This window comes from Chelonia mydas, chromosome 18, assembly GCF_015237465.2.
Source record: "Chelonia mydas isolate rCheMyd1 chromosome 18, rCheMyd1.pri.v2, whole genome shotgun sequence".
Taxonomy (NCBI): Eukaryota; Metazoa; Chordata; order Testudines; family Cheloniidae; genus Chelonia; species Chelonia mydas.
Window position 1 is genome coordinate 15,727,295 of NC_051258.2, and position 25,347 is coordinate 15,752,641.

At 48.0% G+C, this 25,347-nt stretch overlaps 1 protein-coding gene across 16 annotated transcripts in view; it reads left to right on the plus strand.

Moving 5' to 3' along the window:
* The window catches only part of PUSL1 (pseudouridine synthase like 1), a 74,165-nt gene that overhangs the window by 23,653 nt on the left and 25,165 nt on the right, over positions 1-25,347 (plus strand). For 15 of the 16 annotated variants that reach the window (XM_043531689.1, XM_007070197.4, XM_043531694.1 and 12 more), the window contains exons 4-5: positions 9,421-9,570; positions 12,172-12,345. In XM_043531689.1, coding sequence (XP_043387624.1) covers positions 9,421-9,570; positions 12,172-12,345 — 324 coding nt within the window. The remainder of the gene's footprint in view (positions 1-9,420; positions 9,571-12,171; positions 12,346-25,347) is intronic. The other variant, XM_037881148.2, reaches the window with a different exon arrangement.

The following is a 25,347-nucleotide window of genomic DNA, read 5'->3' on the forward strand; positions in this document are numbered from 1 at the left end:
CAGATGGATTGGTAATGGCTGTGGTTACCATGTGGCCTTTGAATGCATAGTCAGAGGCCAGCGCATGAAGCCAGTATTTCACAAGCCAGCTGAAGTTACATGTTTAACATCTGTGGGGAACTGTCCCTCGAAAGCTTTCACCTTGTACAACACATATAGAAAATGGCCTACACAGCTGTCTTGAGAGCTAGGAGAGGGTTTGTTTTCAGATGACTCTTTGGTTTAAAAAAGGCCATAAAATAGAATTCGGTCGTATATTTTCAGTCTCCGAACTTAACACAGTTTGGAAGTCAAAGAACTTCTGATCACTCCGACAGTAGGAAGGAACAGAGTATAAGTGTGGAGGTCCCATATTTGGTTTCTTGCCTGTGTGGTCTAGTGGTGGGAGCAGTGGTTTGGAAGTCAGAACTCAGAGATACAAAGGCCAGAAGGGACAATTAGACCATTTAGTCTGACCTGTATATCACAGATCACAGAATTTCATCCACTTCCTCCTGTGTTGAACCCAATAATTTGTCCATCCTGTTCCTGGCTCTGCCACTGACTCATTGTGACTTGGGCAAGTCACTTAACTTCTCCATATCTCCATTTCCCCTTGTGTCAAATGATTCCTCTTGGCTTCATTGGGGGTGGTTTTAGGTTTTGTTAATGTTTGCTTGGTGCTCCAAAATCGTCAGATGAAAGGTGCTCCAGAATTGCAAAGTGTTCTTTTCTGAATTCGTTTGCAAAATTCCATGCAATTTTTCTTTCTAGCGAAACAAATTTGGTGTTGGCAGTCATCCAGTTTCAACACAGTAAGTGCATGCATCATGGTGGGTGGGTGAGGGACTGAATTCGATAAGGAAATAGCCTGTAGTGATGTGTTCCCACTGTGACTCTAACTAGTGAATTGTGGAGTTGGAGGTAAAGGTTTTAAAATCATGGCATGTAAGTTGACAATGTACTTGTGATTGATTTATAGTCTGGGTTGATGGCTAATCATTACTGCGGGGAAAGGACATGTAAGGAGCATTTTGCTTTTGTGACAAATGAGACAAGCATCGAGAAGTAGAGTTGGGGACCAAAAAATCTTCTGGTGTACATATGTGGCTGTGTTGGAAGTCCATGGCAATTCCTTACATGCATCAGAGGGTGAAATTTGGCCCCACATGTGCTATAAATAAGAACTCTGAGAGTGATGAGGTGTAGGATGCCGATATGTTAATTGAATTGGGAGGCATGGAGTTTCCGAAAACATCTCCAGCTGTTGCATGAAGGCAGCAGGGTGAAAGAATTGGTTTTCAGTCCAGCAGGCTGCTAGAAGTTATGCTACCATAACCATTATTAACTAAAGGAAACCCAGAGGCTCACACAGAATTTTACCATGGTACTTCACACTTCTGTAACACCTTGAGATCTGAGGATCTGAACACCCTTTCCACATCATCTCTGGGGGGGAGGTAGGGGATGTACAGGTATTACTTCACCACAGTGGAACATTGTGTTTAACAGCACAACGCTATGGGGTAGGAAGTAAAGAACACAATACCTCTGCGAAACTGTAGCGAGGATTTAGGGAAGCAGAATGCAATTACTTGAGATGGAGTTTGGCCAGAATACCATTTATTTTTGCAGTACTATGACATTTTTAATGACTGTGCGTGGTCAGGATTTCAGTCTCTTCTGAATGACACGGCGCAGTGACCTCTATGGCCAGACTGGGATATTGGTTCAGGACTGACCTGGAGGGAAGAATGACACCATTCAGAACAGCCATTTATCCGATGTCTAACACACATTAAGAAAGTGTTGGCCTTTGTCTCCCTCTAGTGGCTGGTCTGCTGAAGGGGATAACAGCCTACTGCAGTTGCAAGCTAGTGGAGGTATTCCTTTAGCTCAAGCAGTAGGGGGCCACACTTCTAGCACAGGACGTTTTAGGTTCAAACCCTGTTCCAGGTCTAAGGGATAGCTCTTCCATTTCTACTACGAGGCCTTGGAAAGCCAGATAGCAATCTCCCTGTCAAACCTTTTTATGAGGCAAACTCTACTTCATACTCAATACATATCAAACTGTTGATTTATTTACCTCCTGATGGGTTAATAGATGCTGCGGGAATAAACGTGATGAACTAGAGATTTGATCTACAGCGTGGCCCTAGATTTCTGTGCTGGGCTTTGGATGGAGAGGGGAGGCTGGTTTTGATGGTCGTGATGAAAGCTCAGAGTTTTCTTCCTTCCAACCCATAAAGAAGCTCACGGTTTTATGTGCTGAGATTGGCATTAGACAGAAGATCCCGGTTAGAGAGCATCCAGTGAAAAGTTGGCAGTCGTATCCCACGGAAGAGATAAGCTTTTCTCTTTCTGTATGGCCTGGTACAGTTGCAATGACTGACCCCTGGGACGGGGAATCTAACTTTATTTGGTCTTTAACCAGTGACAGTGTCGCTCTGATCGGTTAGAGGGTTTGCGTTTAGAGGAACTTGGGTTGGTGCTGCTTCCCCTTGCTGTACTTTTCAAAACCGTCCGTCTGCTTCATATTAAGGAATTGGTGACGGGCATGAGACGGAGCGGACTCAGCAACCGCCACTCTCCCTCTGTCAATATTACTCTGCTGAAAAAAATTCCCTCCTAATGCTGAACAGAAAACTCAGCACTTTCATGTGGTTGAGATTGGGGAAGTGGGTGGGGGGGATGGTCTTTGTGAAAGCATATGATTGTCGATAGAGTTTGGAAGGGAAACAAGATTCCATGCTGGCTGGCTGCATTATCAGCAGTAATATCCTTCTGTAGAGCTCTCCCATATGCCATGTGATGGGTCTAATCTCTCATCTGATCTTCCCCTCCACAAAACTGGCTGCAGCAGATGATGCTCCACCAAAACCCACGCTCTGGAGCTGGAGACATGCGTGAGGAATTCCTAACCCATCGCAGAAGAGTTTGAAACCCACCCTCTATCCCAGCGCATCCTTCCCCGCTCTCCCTCCCGCCGCCACCCCCAACTCTCACTTGTGCCTGCCCACAATCTCGGCTAACCTTTGCACCTTGCTGCGCCCTGGGCAAAAACTCAGAGGATCTAAGGGCATTCTTGTGTTTGTATTCTGTGGCTCCTATCCCTATGGCAATGGTACCTTGCGCATTATCTGCTTTATAGGGATTTTACATGCCTAATGGTCCTGTTATTCCCCAAAAGCTAGTCTGGTTGCAGTCCCTTAGCAACTGCCGCATCTCGACTCAGTCTTGCGTTACTTTAGGGCTGCAAAGCACATTTTAAAGGATCTCGCCCACGCAGATCCAGTATGTACCACATAGATGGAGAAGATCTGTTAAAGACATCTCCTCTCCCCAGCGACTGTAGGATGGCTCCCCGCCGAATATTTGCTGGCATTTTGTCAGAGTGATGGAATCATGGCAGGAAAATTGACTTGTATTCCTTTTGTTTCTGGTTTCAGTTCCATATTTGCCTATTATTTGCTTCTGGATTAATGACAGACCTAGCAAAATAAACATTAGTGTCAGATGAAAGCAAAGGAAGCCAAGTATTTGGTTCCCCCAGGGTGTTCGCAGGACCTGCTAATAAAATATTGCTTCCATACAAATTCTGTTGGGATCTTTAAGAATCACTTTTGCTTCCTCTGTATCACCAGTGGAAGGTAGTACCTCTCTGAATCAGAGCGCAGGAGAACACAGCCAAGGCTTTCACAGTAACGAGTGATTTTTGTACCATCCACTTGAGATGTGTTAAAGGGGTCTGGTTTTCAGACAGTGCTGAGCACCTGCCCTCTGAATATCGGGTCCCTTTACGGCATCTCAAGTGGATCCCCCACAAACTGAGGTGCTACCGATCACCAGTTACTCTTGAAAAACTTGGTCAGTGGGTTTGCCCCTCCCTCGTGGGAGGAGCGTCCCATAAACATCTACCAACGCGCCGCCCCCTCCTCCCCGCCCCATTAGCACTTTCAGAACTCTTCTCTGCCTTGGTGCCTCCAAACAACTTGACAATGGTTAGGCTTCTGGGGTGTGGAAACCACGGCCCAGTAATGCCTCATTGTTTCCTTGTGCTCCCCCTTCAGTTGACTTATATGTCAATTGTCCACCCACTGGAGCAGGGACTGTCCTTTTGTTCTGTGTTTGTACAGCGCCTAGCACAACGGGGTCCTTCTCTGTGGTGCTACGGTAATACAGATAAATAGTCATGATTCAGTTCCTGTCAGTAGGTGGAGTTCTCTTACCATGTGGGTGTAGCCTGTACCGATCATGCCTAAGCGCTGTATCCGGCAAACATCGCCAGGCACTGGGCTCAGGGCTGATCCTGCTCTGCCAACCTCCTGCATAAAATCCGATTGACTTCAGCAGGGCTCCCAAGCGGGTATATAATTCCCTTTGCAGGGTCAGAGGCATAAGCAATAAAGGTGGGGTGTTGCAAATCAGTCACAAGTTTGCTCGGTGCATCGTAGACCGCACGTACACGGCAGGGTTCTGAGAAGGGCTCGCTGCTCGAGCTGCTTGAAATGTTCAGAAGTTTGGAATATTTTTGGGAAAAAACAAATTCATCTCCCCCACTCTTTCAAACCAGCTCTAGTCCCAGTCTGAAAGACAGACTTGGTAGAGAGGAGACAACTCACTCCTGGAAGGATGGGAGGGGTGGAAAGGAGCCAGGTTACAGGTCTATGATTCTGTGGTTACAAAAAGTACACTTATTTTGATGATTCCATCTTTTATGTCGTTGGAGAAATCCCAGCCTAGGTAACCAAGGGACCTAAATTCCTTTGGAAATTCCGACTTTGTCAGTGCCAAGCATGGTTTTTGCAGGCCGTGCTGCTGAAATGTGCTCTAGGAGTGACTGAAATGAAGCAAGGAGGGAGGCTGAGAGGACTACATTGTGGAAAGACATTCCCAGCTCTAAAAGGACTGTAGCTCTCACTACGCTGAGTGTGCGAGGCAGGAAATAACGTGTACACAGACGAATCATGTGAGCATAAATATATTTCTTTTCTGAAAGAGCCGCTCTATTGGAGTGCATACAAGGGTGATTATTTCCTAATAAGTAGATGAGCATTGACGAGGAAGGCTCCAGGGGAACCGCATACTTGCTGTGTGTGTGTGTGCGTGTGTGTGCGGGGGGAATAAATGGAACATTTAATTATGGTACTGGGGTCAGATGAGGCTTGTTACAGGAAAACTGCATTGAGTCCTTCAGCTCTGTGATCCTTCCTGATCCACTCCATGGCAGTTGGGGAGAGGATCAGCGGGCACTCCAGCTGGCAAAACCCCCAGGGCACAAGAAAAATATTTGTAAATCCGTTTGTTGCTCAAATATTTGCTCTTGATAGGCACCTGGGTTTTTTAATGGCTGTTGATCTCATTCCTCCTCAGATGCCAGGTTCAGAGCACCCCAAACCTAATGCAAAGGGCCCCCGGCACTGTGAGGACCCCTGCATTCCGCAGAGGGGCGGCCCACCTTGGTTAGAGTCACACCTGCCAGAAGAGGATAGTGACCTTTCCCTTCCACACCTCGTCCTCTTCCAAAAGCCCATGGGGCAATATCCTTCGGCCTGTCCCTGCAGGATAACAAATCTGTGCTCAGCTGGACCAAGAGGGGAATTGAGTTCCAAAGTGAAGCATCCTTTGTGGGAAACACTTCAATATAACCTCTTTCCTCCAGTGGCTTAAATAGATGGAAAGAAGTGGAGGAGCTAACAGGGGCGTGGGCATTGCTTCCTAAAGGCAGAGAGAGGAGGAGGAGCTGTATCCCTGCTTCCCCCTGCTATAATCTGTGGCCCCCCTCTGTTTTAAACCAAGGTGGCCCCATCGCCATGGCAGCTTCTCACAGAGGCTCCTCTACCTGGATTAAAATAGAAAATAAGGGAGTGTAGGAAACTGACAAGTTCTTCACCGGTGTAACGGTTCTGAAGTCCATGGAGCTGCGCCGGGGATAACTTTGTCCTAGCGCCCTTCCTCTGAATACACAAGAGCTTGTGATTTCGTGGTGGTCTCTTAAATGCAGTCCACGTGCCCATCTTCCTGGCTGCAGAATCAGTCTAAGAGGCAGCAACGTGCTCCCTGCATTTCCACCCGACTGCGGCAAAGTCGTGTCTGTCTTTGGGGGGGTGGGGGAGTGACCTAGTTTCCTGCTATCTCCATCTGCTGCAGTGAGCTGAGTAACAGCCTTCAGAAAGAGCTAGCGAGGAGTGTGCTCCTTGGGTATCCAGGTGGGCCATGGCTGGAAGGACCTTCCTTCTCAGGGCCCCGATTCAGGAAGGCACTCGAATTCATGCTTGACTGTAAGCATGGGAGGGAACTCATTAAAGCCCCCAGGAAAGTGCTGTTTACCCCTTCACATAACATACAAACCAGGGGTCACCCAATTAAATTAATAGGCAGCAAGTTTAAAACAAACAAAAGGAAGTATTTCTTCTCACAGTGCACAGTCAGCCTGTGGAAGTCGAACTCCTTGCCAGGGGATGCTGTGAAGGCCAAAAGTAAAACTGGATTCATAAAAGAACTAGATAAGTTCATGGCGCATAGGTCCATCAATGACTATTAGCCAAGATGGTCAGGGATGCAACCTTATGCTCTGGGTGTCCCTAAGCCTTTGAGCCCCAGGCTACACTACCGAGTTAGGTCAACGTAAGCTGCCTTACATCAACCTACCTGTGGAGGTGTCTACGCTACAATGCTCCTCCTGCCGCTTTAACTCGCTCGCTACGCTGATGGAACAAAATCGCCTCCAGGAGAGGCGGAGCTCTTCGGGCGACGTAGTTAGGGCGACACAGTGTCGGTGTAGACACTGCATTGCTCACGGCGTCCTCGGTGACCTCCAGGAGGTGTCCCACCGTGACCGCTCTGGTAACTGGTTTGAACCCTGCTGTCCTGCAGCCAGCTATGCAGTTATACGCCCCTCCCCTTTTAACACCCCGGGAACTTATGAAATGGCTCTTCCTGTCTTGCTCGGTGTGGAGAGCTAACATAGGAACTGCCCAGCTGACCGTGCCGGCGTCAGGCAGCAAACGCCCAGAGGAGGTGGATCTCCTGGGTTTGTGGGGAGGGGAAGCTGTGCAGTCCCAGCTCCGCGCTAGCTGTAGGAAGTTCAACATCTACCGCCGGATTGCTCGGGGCGTGGAGGAGGACTACGACAGGGACGCGCAGCAGGGCCGTGTAAAAATCAAGGAGCTGGGGCAGGCGTACCAGAAGGCCATGGAGGCAAATGGCTGCTCTGTCGCAGAGCCGCAAACGTGCCGCTCCTACAAGGAGCTGCACGCCATCCTCTGCAGCAGCCCCACCTGCACGGTCAAGAGCCCCATGGATACTTTGCGGGGGGGCTGGAGTCACTGGCCCACTGGAATGAACTCTGAGGACGAGGAAATGGAAGCAGAGGAGGATGGGGACAGGTGACAGGGAGAGCCGGTGGTGTGAGGAGCCAGGATCTCTTTTTGACTCCTGAGCAGTGTAGCCAATCCCAGCAGTCGAGCTCTGGTGAGCCTGATGCAGGGGAGGGAAGCTCTGGTAAGTCCTCCGTTTGCTTCAGTACGGCAGGGACACATCTGCCCATGTACGGCTTTTTTTAACCAGGCTAGATGAGGTCGTGAAATAACCAACACAGGGCCAGTTGCTATCTGCTTCTCATTCCCCTGTGCAGCGAAGCAGAGGGGGCCCTGGTGAACAGTTGGTTTATGCATGCTGGGATGTCCTGTGAATCCTCCATAGAGATCTCTAGGAAATTTTCCTGGAGCTAATCTGCAATCCTCTGCCGAAGGTTTCTTGGGAGGGCTGCTTTGTTTCTTTCCCTGTGGTAGGACGCTTCGCCATGGCACTCAGCAATTACTTCAGAAGGCAGCATTCAGGCTAGCAGCATACAGATCCAGTCTGCAGCCAGATGCATGCAGGAGCTGCTCCCTGGCAGCCTCGGTTACCCTCAGTTTACTGCCTGTGGAAAATGGTACCAGTATTCAGAACAACAGCCCTATGTGCTTGTACTGATACCCCAGTGCCACCTCACCACCACCCCTCCCCGGGCTGCCATCCTGCTCTCTGACTCCGAAGCGAAAGTGAGAAAGTTTTGCTGCAAATCTATCCATTATGTCCTGCACATTGCCCAGAGTCACAGTCCTTCATAGCAGGAGGCGATTGATGGCCCTGCACCCGTGCATCACAGCCACCCCCACAGTGGATTTCCCCACTCCAAACTGATTCGTAGCAGTCTGGCCAGCTTCCACACAGCGATCGCTACTTAGGATTCACCTTGTGGCTATAATCTTTGCATGAAAGTCAGTGTGGATGTGCTCAACCCTGGAGTAAAATCCATCAACTCTAAGATTTATTCATTCGTTGCAGAGCTCTGCTGTGAAGGGACCTGGTGGGGGAGAGCATGGTTCTCTTGCCATCATTCGTGTGATCTAGGCATGACGGTGGGAGTTGCAGGATAGTGGGGAAGGTGCAGAAAGATTTAATTTTTAAATCCACATCAGTAGCAACAGAGTTAATCATGATGTTCTATGTTTGTGTAACATACTAGGGATACCAAAGAAACTGGTAAGTATATAGTGAATTCTGGCAAAAAACCACAAAACAAACCCCATTATGCGTCCCTTGACATTTGCACCAGCCACTGAAGAGCTAGTGGCCCCGCTGTGGTTGATGCTAGCCATAATGTAGCATAATATAATATCTTGTATTTGTATAGTACATTTTATCCCACAGCATTTCTGCAAACCGTGAGCAAACTCCTGCTTGTCTTACTCCTGCAAAACTTTCCCCTTAAGGGGGGTGGGTGGGTGTGTGTCAGAGAGAGAATACTTTATGCATATTTAGATGTACACCATCTTGCATTCCACATCTACTGCTAAGGAGGAATGGAGCAGCTGTTTAGCAGTGCTCAGCAACACATGAGTTTAAGATACACCCTTCAGTTGAAACTGAAATGGAAAGGGAATTAAGGGTGGCAGGAATTAATTACTCAGGTTGGAACCTAGGTCAGGACACCAAGGTTACCTCCCTGTTCTTGCAAAAAGAGCTCTGGGGTTGTTAATAACTGCAAGGGGTCAGAACCTCAGTTGTGTCTCATTCTAAAGATACCTCCTACAGCGACGCAGGCTTGCTTTTGTCTGGGATTTAAAGGTGTGCTAGAAGTGATGGCTAACACAGTCTAAAACTCTAGGGTGGGTAGTCGGGGTGTGTAGACTTTACCAAGTGCCAGCCAGTTGAGTTGAAGCATACAGTCTCCTTTTCTATCCTAATCAACACAAATCCACAGTGACCCCAAGTTCCATGCTAGAGCATTGGTTTGTTATCAGATCAAAGGGATGGGTGGTAACCATAGGGAATCATCAGAGGAGCTTCCTAGAGAAGTCTGTTGTGTGTTTAATTCTGGAGGTCGCCAATCCAGGTAGTGACCAGGCTTAAACCAGTGGGTTAAAAAGGATCCCAACTTTTCTTTCCTAACAGCATTCTGAGTGCCTATCGGGTGTCTGATAACTTCCACGCACGCTTCTCTGCACTGTCAAGAACCTATGTTTATCGGCTGGTGACAGGCTGCTCTCACCATTCCCAAATACCGGTGTTTGAAAGGGATCTGTGCTGGGCTCCGAAGGGAGAGTAAGTTTATTTAATTAACCGAACTTTTCAGGAAAATCCCCTTTATTGGATTATGCAGATGTTTTTCTGTTTTATTAGTTTAACTCACTTTGAAACTTAAAAAACAAAAAACAAACAAAGTGGAATTAAGTCCACTTTAATTCTGAATAATTTAATATGGTAATGGGTTTAATATGGGTTAACTAATACACTTTAAATTCACACCATTAGTTAATTCGGATTCACTTTCCTGAGTGTTCCTGCATAGACAAGCCCTAAATTTCCAGGTGTGAGACCAGATCCCCAGCCAGTGTAAGTCAGTTTTGTCGAATGAAGTCACTGGAACCACGCTGACTTACTGCCACTGTGAATCTGGCTGTCCGTCCTTTCTTCAGTGAGATCTGGGATAACTGCAGTGGCCTAGCTGGCTTACAGCCAATAGCAGATCTGCAGTGATTGAGCCACAAAGGAGTGCATCTGTGATTGACGTTCTCTGCGCTGCCAAAGCCAGAAACTCGCAATGGAGCAAACTTTTTGCATCCTCTGTAGAGAGTGAGGAGCATCTAAAATGGAGACTTTTTTCTGTACAGCAAGTTAACTCTGACAATCTAGGGCGCAATTATCCAACAAGAAACAAATGTGCAGAAACCCATTACCTTGCAGATTTTAGAGTTACAGATAGTCTGCTCTGTACAGTCCCATCAAGCCTGACAACTCAATGTTTTTTTTCTTGCCCCCGTTTGCAAATCCATATAATTCTTCTCCCTGGTCACATTCTACAATGCTGTGTGTTCAAATAATGAATGAACGCAGGTGCCAATCGTTCATGTGCAACCCTACAAAAACAAACCAGTCTGCGTCGCCCAGTGCTCGTAAACAATCTTGGAATAGCAAGCCAGTTGTTGCAGATTGGTACCTATGAAACAACCCTTTAGTAATATAGCAGCATACGTGCAATGGAGGATACAAATATTTTAGTAAAGAAACAGGATGTCGGTTTCAAGCTTTAAGATACTATAAATTGTTAGTTAAAGAATAAAACAATGTCACGCTATCCTCATTCTTTTTTACTATCATATACTATAATAAATATACATTCAAGAATATTGGGGTTTTTGGAGTTTTTCCAATCACATTATAGTAAAACAGTTTTATAACTTCAAAGTCAGTTACAATAGTTTTATCACCACTAATGGAATAACTTGACATTTTTTCATTACATGTATTCTTATAAAGCCAGCAAAACAATCACAAATGGTCCCAGCAGAGAAATCAAACTTATGTTGTCCTAATGGTAAATATGTGTGTTCTTTTTTGTGGGCTGAGGAGGGGGAAAACAACTTAAAACTGCAAAATTATATGTTGCACACACCATAAACCCTAATCTCAAGCTTTGTGAAATGACATGTAATTTAGCCCAGATGTTGCAGTTAATTTTCTCAAAGGACAATACCACACAGTGGGTAAAGACAGACTGTACCAAACGCTGAGTCGGGGGCAATTTACTAATTGGACTGATCCTTACTCTAACAAAATCCAGAGAGCAAATTCCCACTGATTTCAGTGGAAAGCGGCATCAGCCCTAAATCCGTAAATATATATTTTAAAGGGGACACTGTCAGTTTAAAAATCCCCGAACCAGATTCCTTTCTGTATTTCCAGTACCACCTTTAGAGCTAGTTGGGAAATCCTTTTTGTTCCTGTGAAAAATTTCCACAAAAATGGAAAAACTGTTTTGAAGTTTTTCTTCAAAAGTGTTGGGGCTTTTGTTGAAAAACTGAAAATGTACAGCCAAAAGCCACACCATTTTTGTGGGTTTCTGACAAAAAAAAACCCCCAACATTTAATCAAAAATGGACATTTCCTGTGGTGATTTCCGTTGGGGGGGACTCTCAAAAACAAACCCACCATTTTTTCCCACAAAAAAACCTTAAAAGAAGATCTACCACCTTGAAACGTTTTGGGTTATTAAATGTGAATGGCAACTAGCAATCTTAACTTTACTTTTGCCCTTTACACTCTATCTTCACTGAGAGTTTGAAGTGCCTTGAACTTGTGCTGTTGCCAGTTCCTCTTCCATCTCTAGTCCGTTACACCTGCGGGTTGGCTTGCTTGTAGCAGGCTATTTCAAATGCCTGGTTTAGGTAATTGTCCTTGTGTCTCTGCAATTTCCATTTTAATTTATCAGAACCTCATCCTCCAGAGAGGATTTTTAGTTTGTTTTTTTCAGGGCGGTAACTTTCATGCAGGTGATCAGAGCTTGCAGTCATGAGAGATCTGGAAGTTCTTTGATAGATACTGCCTTGCGTAAACCTTTGCAGTAGTAGGTCCTTAGAGGTGAACAGAATTCACATCTGGATTAGGGTTTGGAACACCATGTGTTTTGGTTTGGGCCATTATAAGTAGGGGGCCATTTGCAATATGGGAGTTCCCCACCCTCTACTCGCCCCTCTCAGTTTTTTTCTAGAGTGTCTGAATCTGGGGCTTGGACTTGGACATTTCTTGGAAATTTATTCCCCCCCCGCCCAAAAGACATGGTTGTGCAGAACCTTCCCTTGCTTCCAGACCCCCCCCTCAGACCTTCCTTCTTGCTCTGATGTATCTCTCTCCATTTTGTTCCAGCCATTTGAACGTTCCTGCCATGCAGGAAGCAGCGGGTTCCCTCCTAGGGACCCATGACTTCAGCACCTTCCGCTCAGTCAGCTCTGAAAAGCCTTTCAAATCTCCCATTAAAACCCTGGCCCAGGCAGACATCCGACCCTCTTCTGGCTTCATGTCACATCACTATGAATACAGGTAAGAACCCACGTGGCCCTCAGCCCTGTCAGGCACTTCCTTGACCATACACCTTGATTTCCCACTGCTTCTGCTGAGAGACCACCAACTGCAGCTTGCCAATAGCCCACTGTTCTCTCCCCTTGCCAGCAGCCTAAGACTGGAAACTAAGGGGACTGAAAGCAGCAGCCCACGTGTGAGCAAGCCGAATAGACCCACTGGCTGCCTGTCCCACCATGGAGTGTGGATCAGGCAGATGCAGTGACATGTTGTGTCATTCCTGCCCTCCCTGGTCAGTATCGAATGCCACATTGCCGGGAGCCATCAAACTTGACTTGACTCTGGCTCTTTGCATCCTCTGGTCTGCTAGTGGAAGGACATGCGCTGTTCTCACCGGATGGAGCATTTCCCTAACTCCTCCTTGCCGTACAGCTGAGAAGGCAGAGAACCACTGGTTTACAGGGGATTAGCTTCAGTTTTTAAGGATCAAAGCCATCTTAAAAAAACTCTCCTTTCTGGTCAGTGATGTACCACTCATTAAGGTCAAGAATTGAAACTGGAGCACTGCCCATTCCTTGTGGCCTCTGTAAAGCTGTGCTGGATTGTTATTACTTCCGCATGAGTCTTGCTTGCATTAAGTATTTAGTGAATTAGCCATATTGCGTGTCCCTCCGCCAACTCCATCTCACTCGTAGGTTTAGAGTGGGGCACTTGAGCCAAACCTGTCTGTGAGATTCCCCAAGTGTTGCATGCAGATTTCTTCATCTCCGACTTTGGCCAAGGTGCCTGTGGAGCAAAATAAGGGACTGATCCTGTGTGGTGTAAGCTTCAGACATCGCTGCAGCATGCACGCCCTCCTTCACTGCCAGCTGTCCAGCCTTGCAGCTTGCAAGCGAGGTAGTTAAAGGGGGAGGCCCTGGCCATCTCCTAGCTTTATGGTGACCCTTGTAGGCATGGTGGCACAGGATGAGTACAGCGGGCTCACTGGCAGGATGATCCGTTTTAGGCCACTGGGAAGGGTCAGCCAAGTGCTGAGATCCAAGCTTTAGAGCACCGAGAGATTTGGATTTGTTCCATAAACCACGTTTTAAAAAACTTGTCGCCTTGAAAAGAGAAGAAAATGGAGATTTGTTTGCACCCATGCTCATAGAATAGTAAAAGATCAATGACTGTAGCTGTCCCATCTGGGTCAGACACTCTAAGCCACTCTATGGGTGTGATCCATACATGAGAGACCCAGGGAGGAGAAACAGGGTGTTTCTGGGTCGGTGTTGGCGTCTCAGTGGGTGGCACTCTCTCTTGCTATCATGGCACTGAACTGCCAGACTCTTGGGTTGAGTGTAAGGCAGAGGCCATGGCCACTGGTGTTCATTAAACGTTCCTTGGCATGTTTTCCCCAAAGTAGGGATTCTAGCCCTTGTCGTCCTGATCTGTTCCAGTTTAGACATTTTAAATTCTACCTCCATCAACCCCCAGCTCTGGGAGTGGCTTGGTCAGATAAAGCATGCTTCCTGTCCTCCCCAAGACTGGGATGCACTGTTAGCTGCTGCGTTCCACTCTAGAGGCAGCTGCATTTCATCGTGAGGAAGAAGGGATTCTCCTCTATTTAATTTGCAAAGGGGTGCGGGATTCATCGGGAGTTAATATGCCAGAGAAGTGCAAGAGGTGGTTGGTTTGTTTTTTTTTAAACACACTCTGATCTGAACAGCAGATCATTGGTAGGCATTGCCTGGCTTGTTAGGATAAGTGAATAATCAATTGTTCTGGTGTGCGTGTCCAGAACAAAGCAGTCATCATGATGGCCCTTTAAATGAAGAGAAATGGTGGGTCATGATGGAAAGACCCCCTCCCTCCCCCCCGCCGCAAAGAAATCAGTGTTTATAGAGCTGAGCCACTGGGGGGAGAATATACACGTACGTTCTCCGGGCTAGGCAGCATCTTGGTAGTAAATCTGCCCTTACCTGATCTTAACTTTGGCCACCACACGCCACTGGGCAGCTGAATAAGCTGCCTTTCCAGGTAGTTCCTGGAGATAGATGGCAAGGGGGGAGACTGCTATGAGAGCTGGCCTCTTGTGCATGGCAGCCTCCTTGCTGTCACTCATGGGCTGCTGTTGCTGGAGGCAAAGAGCCTTCCTCCATCAGGATGGGTGGAGCTGAAGTTAAAACACCTCTTTGCTTCTGGAGCCCCCCAACCCCCCGAACCTGTGTCCCCTACTCTGCTGCGTTCTGCCCAAGGGAGAAGTGGCAAGGAGGTGATGTTGGCAGAGCTGTTGGTGCTGTGAAAAGTCAGGTCGCCTTCCCATTAAAGGCATGTCCTCCTAACGATACTGGACGTCTCTTCCTTTCAAAAAACCACAGCTCTGTGTAGCTAGTAATGCTTAGCCTTGAAGGAGGGCTTTGCCACAGTAGCTAATCAATCCCGTCAGCGCCCCGGGCGGGTAGGCGAGAATTACAGGTGAGGAAAGTGAGGCAGTCCAGTGATTTGGCCCAGGTTAAACCCAGGGCGAGTTAGGCAGAGCTGGGACTGGAACTCGGGAGCGGCTGACTTGGAGTTTCTTCTCTCGCTTCTAGCCACGGCTGCCTCGTGTTTATCCAGCTTGTGCAGCCTGGCTTCTCTGCACATTTCTGCTGGGACGTTTGCAGGCTCACCTCAACCAACAGGCCTGCAGTCTTCCCAAGGGTGGAGGGAGGAGCTAGGGGAAAGGGTAGAAGGCAGGTAAAAGGAGCCAGGAGAGGTGGTGATGGGGCAAGAAGGGGAGCTCCCTCTCCAATCTCGCTGCTCAATAATAAATTGCTCATAGTCCAGCAACCAAAGGAGGGGGCCAGAATTGCATCTTTACTGGCACAATCCATCCAAAGCCACCTGCCTGTCCATTGTGAAGTTATGGTATAGCTAGTCATTAGCGTGTGGAAATGATTGCCCGTGTTTATGGCATGTCTGGAGCCTGGGGGATCTGGAATTGGGTAACCTAAGTGATCAGGCACATCAGGGAAAGAGAAGTGTGATTTAAACCCTTCTGTATGAGTACAGCCAACTCCAGTAAATGGCCACAGTGGTGTACGTCCTGCTTTTCATCAGTGCAGCGTGTCTAGGAGAGGGTTTGCAATGGAGTGACTGCAGCAGCCTAGCTACTCCAGTGCCAGTATCATAAATGTAGACAGGCCTGTTTTTGGTACCAGGGCTGTTTCTTGAAACCCATCAGTTGCTCTTTGAGTCAGAGTGAAATCTCCCTGCACTGAACCCAGCTCCAGGCAAAAAAACCCAATGACTGAAAAGGAGAGTACTACCGGGGAAAGCAGTGGACTTGGCAGATCTTTCTCTCGTCACTGATCTACCAATTTGTGAATTTTTAACGTGGCTGGTTTTGTGTATTTGATTTTAATAGAATGCTGTTGATTTAAATGGTTTGGAAAGGGAATGTGCATTTTCTAGTTTATCTTGCTTCATAAATCTGTGCCAAGCAGCTTGAGAGAGCCTTAAAGCTGAATCAGTGGCATCACACTAGTTGTTAGAGGAGCCTTTCTGCTGAGTTCTGGCGATGCACAAAGACGGCTGTCTTATAGCGAGTCATTTTTACAGCGATGTAATGTTTTATTTATTTATTTACTGAGCATACAGACTTGCGGCTTTCAAAGGTGCATGATTTCAATGGGATTTGGATGATTAATTCCCATAGATGCCTTTCAAATCCCAGCCTTAATTATTAAAATCTTGTTAAACCAAACCATTATTTTTCTGGTTTAGGGAATAAATATAGTTCTGGTTTTATTTATCCTTTGCAAAAATCTCCTGGTTATAATTAATCAGATGGTCCCTCGGTGGGACAGTCGTCACTTACAAAACTCGGTATGCACCTTTCCCAAACCTGTGACTGACGGCCAATGTACCTGGAGCGTGTGCATTTCTTTACTGAAGTACCAGCAGGAAATCAGCTTGCAAAGAAAGGCCTGAGATTGCACGAACAGCATATAAATAGGTTTTAAAACTAATCTAAGAGGTTTATTTTATTTTTTTTCACTCTGGGGGGTGGGATACAGCGAATGATAAACCATGATCTTTTAGTCAAATAATGCAGCTTTTCTTCCTGCTTCTTTCTTCCCCCCCAAATGAAAACCGAGCTTCTGAATTGACCCCTTGTCTGTGTAAAAGGGCAGCTGTTAAAACTGCTCCCTCCATCAAACTCACGGTTGCTTGGCAACAGTGGAAGTTAGGTTAATGTCCCATCAATATAAAGCACTCTTGAATGCTAAAGCCATGTTCAGGAACTTAGCCCCATCGCTGCTTCCTTGGGAGTAATTTTCCATCACCTGTTTCTCACTGAACATGTATTATTCGTTGCGAGGTGCTGGGTTGTGCCAAGTGAAAAGCCAGCCCAGAGTTTTGCTCGGAAGCAGAATTGTGTGTGATATTAACAAGGAGAAAATTCCCCCTTATGGAAAAGTCTGATAGAATTTAACAGAGAATCAATCATTTCTCTAAGTTTGAGTCATCTGATATAGCTTAATAGAGAATTCTATCCCCGCCGTAAAATTCTATAAGAAGGCTCAGAAAACTTTCAGAAAGAATCTCATTTTCCATTCAGCTCCATAGGTTTTTAGGGCAACCTCTGTAGACTGCTATTGGTTTCATCCTTAAGTCCTATTCGACTTCGCCATCAGAGATGCCACTTGCTGTGTCGATTTAGGAAGTCAGATTTCACAGGCAATTCCAGCCCTAGACCCCAGCAAAATACTGCAAGATTTCAGCCTAGTCTTGATCAAAAATGCACTTTTTACATTCTTCTTTTAGAATAAATTTAAAATTCAGAGATCAGATAGGTCATGGGCTTGAACACCTTTATTAGCCCTGTTTTACAGATGGGAAAACTGAGGCAGAGAAGGGGAAGTAACTTGCCCAGGGTCATGCAGCGAAACAATGACAAAGCCAAGAACTGAATGCAAGTGTCCAAATACTTAGTGTGGCCAGGCCCTCAGTTTTCCTTCTCCTTACATTGGGGTCCAGGGTTATTGATCAGGGGTCTTAGAGAACTAGGGACAAAGAAATCCTGCCGGTGGTGCTGTATAAAATTAAGGGAGGCTGCATTAAATATATTAGCCTCGATTCAGAACACCTGCATAAGTGCTTTGCTGGATCAGGGCCTTAATCTGCTTAAAATTGTGTGTGCCGTGTGCATATGGGCAGAGCACGTACAACATCTACGTAGAGGGAAAGGAATGGCATGGGAAAGCGGTAGGATATTAACGTTTTCTGACGGGAGCAGAGTCTGGGGGGGTGGGAACTGAATGACACGTTGCAGCAGGATGTTATTGGTGATTTTCTTGGAAAGCATCCTCCCGACGTGGCGTGTTCTAACGCAGCGTTCTGCACCCTTCAGCGCGCCCACCTCCCGTGCAGGCTGGCAGGTGATCTCAACCCCACTCTCCCCGTCTTGATCGCATGGTAGCTTTTCACCTTCCCAGATAGCCGAGCCCTTCGCCACAAGCCTGTAGGTTCTGGGCAGGCCGAAACCGATGGGGAACCAACCTGAACAACACGCGTGCATTTCTCGCAGCCACACTTTACACACACACGGACCCCTTCTGCATAAGCACAGATGGTCCAAATCTTCATAGCTGCCCAGTCTGCCATTACCAATAATTTTGCAGGGACGTGGGAACAGACCACAGAGCACTAACAGTCACGTGCACACAAAGGTCAGCTGTTAGGATTAGCAAAGGCAAATGTTATCCCGAGTGGCAGTAGGAAGGAATTGAGGGAGGATTGGTGAATGGGGGAGCAGGGGCATTTAGGAACTCCCAGTGCATTGGATAGTTTCCATTCGCTCTCACGTGAATTCCAGCAGCACTTAAATACCGGTGAGTACTTATATTTATGAGTCTATAAATGTGCTGTTACATATGTACCCCCTCTATGCCCGGAATGGACTGGAGAGTGTTTTGCCTCTGGCCATGTCCCTTTGTAGAGTCCGCCACTGAACCGTGAATTTTCAAAACCACTTTTTCCAGAAATGAACCAGATTGGATCCGCCATAAAACAAAAATCTCCCTACGTTGGTAGGATGGTGTTGAGGTGTCCTTTGGAGGTTTTAAAATCCTGTTTTCAATGAGCCTTAGAAACCCTAAAACTTTTGGAAATCCAAGACTGGTATCTATTTCCGAAGCTAATATTTTTGTCTTCATCACATGGGCACTGGCTTGTTGTGGCAGGATCATGCTTTAGGGCAGGACATTTTGGTTGTTCTAGGGTCGCTCTTGAGTGCTGTGCCGTGCATTCTGGGTTTTGATTTTATGGCTGTAGGAGAAGAAGGTTGTTTCTGGTTTGTTATTGTAGGGCTGCTCCTGAGAGTTGGGCTGCAGACATGGATTTGTTGTTATAGGGTTGGGTGTGAATACTGGGTCTTCTGCCGTTTGGGGTGAGAGGATGGTGCAAAGGCACAAAGTATTCAAAGATGGCCAATAAAGAATAAAAGGGGTTTGCAAGCCTAAGTGAAATGTTGGGAGAACTAGCGTTGGTAGGATCCCCTTTAAGGAACATTGGTGATTATTCAAGTAGGTTTTGGAATCGGCGTGATCCCAGGTTGCAAAAAGCAGCGGCTGTTTCTATCCAAGCAGCACGGATTTGACAAGGGAGAGGAATGCCTGCTTACCTAATGTCTGGACCAGAATCTCCATCTGGCCATTTCCCCCGACTCTCGCACCGGCATGGGAACGCCTCTCCGTCTGCTGCTACATGCCTTCCTGACTGTTACAGATGGATTCCCTGTGCACGTCAGTTTCCTGATTTGCTTGCTCTGGCCTTTCCAGCAGCATGTGGACGTTGCGGTGTGGATTGCTGAATGATGAAAAGCATTCTGCAAAGTCGGTGGTGACCATATGACTTTTCCCAGTCAGCTCTGATGAAATCGCATTGTGGGTTTGATCTGGGTATTAGGAGAGGGTTTTTTTCTGTTCCCAGCAGGGAGCATTCCCAGAGTCAGCACTTTCTCTGCAGGCAGTTGAATTGTACCTTGTTTTATACCGCGTGTCTCAGGTTGTAGTCATTGCTCTGTTTGTGAGCCATTGTGCATACGTGTATAAGAACCTACACCTAGCGCATCCAAAGGATCCTACAGCTCTTTACAAGCTTAGGAATCACTCATTCAAACTAGGCAGGGATTGCTCAGTGGCAGCCACCTCTGGGGTGGAACATGGCAGCTGTTTAACAGCTCACAGCGGTTTTCCACTTTTAATTTAGGAGTGGAAGTGGTGCTGAACGCGCTCTCTAGCGGAAATGACAGAAGAGTTTAAATAGGAGGAATGTAGGAACTGTGTGTTTTGACCGGGACACTGAGATTAAAAGCTGTTACCAAAAAAAACCAACCACTTCCAACTTCGGTTTCACATCTTCTCTGAAAGATTGCTCCTCCTGCCATCCAGCAGCTTCCTAACACCCGTTTGGGGCACTGGTTCATTGCTGAATCTCTAGGGGGAAAATGCCACCTACTCCCAGACCCACACCAAGGACTGCCACCACAGTGAGCTGGGCTGGTTTAATTTGCAGTTGGCTGCCGACCACTGGCTTTGGACAGACTTTTCACAGCAGCTGCTCTAATGCAAAGTGGCATCATTCAGCCCTGCAGGCTAACTGGGTTTGCAGAGAAGAACTAGTAGCGTTGTGAGATCTGTACCAGAAGTTCTGAATTCCCATCTCCCCACTGGGACTGGTGCTCATCTCCTCGGTGAAGGGTGAGTGATGAATCAGGTAGATGTGAAAAGCCCCTTTATTCTTGTTGGATACTGGAGGAAGGTCACTGATGATCCTTGGGTTGTGGACAGGGCTCCTTGTGCCAGTTGGTAACTGCAGCCAGTCAGTGGTGCTGATGCGGATGGTCAGCCATGTGTCTGAAGAACATAATAGCCACTCTAACTGCAGGAGCTCCTCTGCTGCAAGTGCACAGTGCATCATCGCTCTGCAAAATACCCGGGGCCTACCCTAGCACGCGGGAAGATCGGCGTTTCCTTTTGCATTACATCCAACTGCCTGCCTGCAAAACCCCAGTTTAACTGCTGACCAAAACAGGCACTCAAGAGGTTTACATTCCAGATTCTTTGCAGGGCAGCCGGTTTCCTTAATCTGCGTCTGTGGCGTGCGTCTGTCTGAATTTGGGCTTTGTGGATATCAGTGCTGAACTCAGGCCACAAAGTTCCCATCCAACTTTTCCCAAAACTGTGGGGGGGGGGGTTCACATTGGTCTCTGTGTTGACGCAAGGGATTCAGATGTTTTTGATGTTGCGTTAATGGGTATAGACTGGGGCAGTGGTTAGAGAAAGCAGTGAGGATACAGAGCACTTGGAATACAGCTGTGCCAGCTGTTGCTTGGTGCCAGATGCAGCCATCCCTGGGCAAGATCCCAGTGGAGTCTGGGCAAGGGCTACCAGGATTGGCTGGGCTGACAGAGTTGCCAGGTAGGGGAGGGGGCAGAAGGTCAGCAAGGCAGAGGCAGGAGAAAAGGTCCGGTTGAAATTGGAAATGTAACCTGGAGAGCGGGTGGCGCCTAGCCCCAGAATTGCCTGGACACGCCGTAAAGCGGATGCTGTCCTGGAGTGGGCCTTGCAGGGCGTGGAGGGCTCTGCACCAGAACTGGTGGCCACCCTGCATGTTTAGGCATTGTGCACCACGGCACTAGACTTGCAACTTCCAAACCCAGTTATAGCGCCGCTAATGGCCTCCCATCTACGCTCCGGATGTTGCCAGGCCAGCGGCCCTGGGTTGTAACGGTCATGGGCCAAACACGCTGTCCTGTGCAAACCCCCGATGATGCGGCATGTAGTTACAATGCACAGTGGGCCTGGCCAAGCAGCAAGACCAAATCCTGTTAGAACCCAGGGGCCCAGCTCTGTAAGCTCCTGTCCTGGCTGCAGTCCCTCTTGGGTTCAGGGAAGACGGTCACACTTTGCCCAGCTTACTGCCAGCATCGCTTATTCCCCTCTCCCTCATACACTGGTTGCTTTTGTTCCTGTGAATCGTGCTAATTTCCACCCCCTTGTAGCTACAGTCCAAGATCTATAGTGACGCTACAAACCACTGAGTGCTGTAGCTTTGTCAGAGGCTCAGAGAGAGAGAGAGAGAGAGATGCGGGTCCTGAGAGCTTGGCAAAGCCCTGCTTTCTCTGGGGCGGGGGGGAAGGAATGGGGAGGGGGGGCAGACAGAGCCTGGAACAACCTAATGCCATGAGGTTCCAGTTAGTAATTCATCCCGAAGCCTGGTCAGGTAACGTCTAGCAAATTCGATTAGAAATCACACCCGTAAAAAATTCCTTTTAATGATGCTGAACGCTGGGCGGGGATGGAGACAGAGGACGGGGCGTGGGAGGAGGAGGCAGATTTATAGTGAGCTGCAGCTTAGAGGAAAGCAAGGGAGTCTTATCTGCAAATGCCCCAGGGACGCCTGTAGCCAGCATTGCGGAGGGTTGGTTAAGGGGGGAAGAGATTTGTTTTGTCTGTTAGCAGGGCTCCCCCTCCTTCCCCCGGCAATCCAATCTGGCTGGTTTCGAATTCCCTCCTCCCAGCCAAGCACAAAACCCTCCTCGCTGTGGACCCCGTAATGTAATATCCCCACTGAAACCCAGCTCCTCTGCCTTTTCCCAGGACGTGAAATTAAATCCAGAGGCGGGGAACTTTCCCCTGCTTCCAGCACTCACTGTGTCTGGGGTTCTTAGTAAGCAGTGCTGTGGGGTGGGGAGCTTACCAGGATGCTGCCTGTTTCCGGCACCTTGATAACTGTCTCTCCCTTAAAAGACGCTCGCAGCATGAGCAGAGGGATCCACAGAGTGAATCCCCCCAGAGACCACTTCTCAACCGTTTCCTTTCTGAGGCCCCCCGCAACATGCTATAAAAACTCCACGGCCCACCTGTACCATAATAACTGGTTTTCTGTATATAAAAGCCGGGGCCGGCATTAGGGGGTAGCAAGCAAGGAAGTTGCCTGGGGTTCCATGCCCCAAGGGCCCCTGCAAAGCTACATTGCTCAGGCTTTGGTTTCAGCCCCTGGCGACGGGGCTCAGGGCCCCAGGCGTCAGCCCCATGCGGTGGGGCTTCAGCTTTCTGCCCTGGGCCCTAGCAAGTCTAATGCTGACCCTGCTTGGAGGGCCCCCTGAAACCTGCTCGCGGCCCCGCAGGGGGCCCAGGGCCCCGGTTGAGAACCACGGCACTAGATCTGGTTAATAACTGCAAGCCCCCAAGCCAGCAGACAATAATGACTATGTTCAGATTCTACCACCCCAGCTCACCTTGAGGAACGCCTAATTGGCGAGTAGCCCATTGGTTAAGTTAAGGTGTCTAGTGCTTAATTAGCTCTTCTAAGTTCCCTCCCTCTTAACAGGAAGGAGCCCAGGTGGCTGGGGGACCAACCCCAACCTGCCAAAGTGCTCTGGAGATGACATGATGAGCAAGACCTCAAGTGGCATCTGGGGGTACCAGGAGACCAGCCTCTCTCCTGGCATTTCAGCCTGGCCAAAGCCAGCTACACGCTGGGAGGAGAGGAGAAAAGCAGCCAACCATAGTGTGTTTGCCCCTTTGGGTTTGTGGACTTGCTCTTTGTATGACGGTAGCACCTAGATCCCCGTTGTGCTAGGCGCTGGACAAACATAGTGAGACAGTCCCTGCCCTGAATGGTTTGCTATCGAAGGCCCTGATTCACAAAAGCCCTTAAGCACGTTCTTAAATCCCATTGATGTCACTGATAAGTTAAGCATGTGCTTAAGTTTTCTCCTGAATCAGGGCCAGAATAGACCAGACAGAGAAGAACAGTGCTATCACCCCATTGTACAGCCGGGGAGCAAGGACACAGAGAGATGAAATGACTTGCCCAAGATCACATAGGAAACCCATGGCAGAGCTGGGCATTAAACCCAGATCATCTAATCAATAGGTCTCAAAGTGTAACTGTAAATGGAGACTTGTCATCAGACAGGGTCTGTTTCCAGTGGAACCCGCAGGGATTGGGTCTTGGCCCTTTGCTATTTAACGTTTTTATCAGTGACCTGGAAGAAAACACATAATCACTGATCAAGTTTGCCAATGACACAAAAATCGGAGGAGTGGTAAATACTGGGGATGCCGGATCACTGATACAGAGCAATCTGGATGGTTTGGTAAACTGAGGCAAGCCAACAAATAACTGTATTAAAACACATAAAGGTATGTGTGGACATCTGAGAACAAAGAATGTCGGCCATACTAACAGGATGGGGCACTGTATCCTGGGAAGCAGGGACTTTGAAAAAGATTTGGGGATCATGGTAGATAATCAGCTGAACGTGAGCTGCCAGTGTGACGCAGTGGCCAAAAGAGTTAGTGGGATCCTGGGATGCATGAACAGGGGAATCTCCAGTAAGAGCAGAGAGGTGATTTTACTCCTGTATTTGGCACTATTGCGACCGCTGCTGGAATCCTGTGTCCAGTTCTGGTGCCCACAATTCAAGAAGGAGGTTGATAAACTGGAGAGGGCTCAAAGAAGAGCTGCAAGAATGATTAATGGATTAGAAAACCTGCTTTGTAGTGATAGACTCACGGAGCTCAATGTATTTAGTTTAACAAAGAGAAGGGTTACAGGGTGACTTCATTACAGTCTACAGGTGCCTACGTGGGGAACAAATACTTCATAACGGGCTCTTCAGTCTAGCAGAGAAAGTAGAACCCAATCCAAGGGCTGGAAGTTGAAGCTAGACAAATTCAGACTGGAAATAGGGCATACATTTGTAACAGTGAGAGTGATTAACCATTAGAACGATTTATCAAGGGCTGTGGTGGATTCTCCATCAGTGACCATTTTTAAATCAAGATGGGATGTGTTTCTAAAAGCTCGGCTCTCGGGATTATTTGGGGGCAGGTCTCTGGCCTGAGCAGTGCAGTGGGTTGGGCTGGAGGATCCCGGTGAAAAACCTGAGCCCTGCTCCGGTGCATTAGCCACCAGCCCTTCCTTCGTCGGAACTTGTTCCCCCACCCCTGGGGCCGGCTGCGCGTTCGCTGCACGTTAGCTGCCTTGCCAGCTCAGCGATGGCTTGCACTGAGCGCATCTTGTCAGTTCCCCAGCGCTTTTGCCTGGGCTTCCTTTTCCGCCTGCTGGGTGCTTTCTACTTTTAGCCTCTGTCGTTGAGACCTGATCCGTAACAGCATCTGAACACGCATCTCCCCACATCAGTCCGTGCTCGTCAGCTGAGCGTCCACTGCCTGCAACACCGATGTAAGCGCTCCGACCGGCCCTGGGACGATGACCGTCTGGGGCGTATTCCCCCTCTGCCTTGCTAGCCCCAGTGCCGACCGAGCATGTGACATGTGCCCGGAGCCCAGTTTCTCCTGCTGGGACACAGGGAAGGAGCCACCCATCAACAGAGGCAAGCTACGGCAGTGGGAGTCGGACTCCTGGGTTCCCCCTGTCTGCTGCTGATGTGCTGGAGCTCATGTGCTGGCTTTGAGCGTATGAATGAGTGATGTCACCCTCTAGTGCTCTCCCCCCTCCTCCGCCGGGGACAGTATTACAGACCTAGTAGGACAAGCTGAGGGAGTTCTCCTTTAGCTCAAGTGTAAGAAGCCCATGGATCCGGAACATAAAAAGTCTCCGACTGTCTTTTTGGAGAGAAGGGGAAGACGTAGAGTTAAATCTGACCTGCTGGGGGCTTCTTAAATTCATTATCTTGGTGATATGATGCCCAGCTAATTATGTTTGAACTGTGGCTGAAGGAACTGCAGTCTTGCAGTGAGCAGCCTGGCTCTGCTTCCAGGTTTACGCTGGCAAATGTTATTTACTAAATGGCTCCAATTCATTAGGTAACGAGATTCTTCATTTGCAATTTCCTGCAGCACTTGTTTTTGAAGAGCCCTTTGCACTGGGTATTGAGAAGCATAAATGAAATATAAATGTAACCTGCAGTAAACTAGCAATAGCTGCCTACCTGGTGGTAGTTGAAGCCAGTTCTTGTTTGGGAAGGAGCCTTATCTAGGGGTCAGAGCTACTTTCCTCATCCTTTCTCTGCCAATAAGC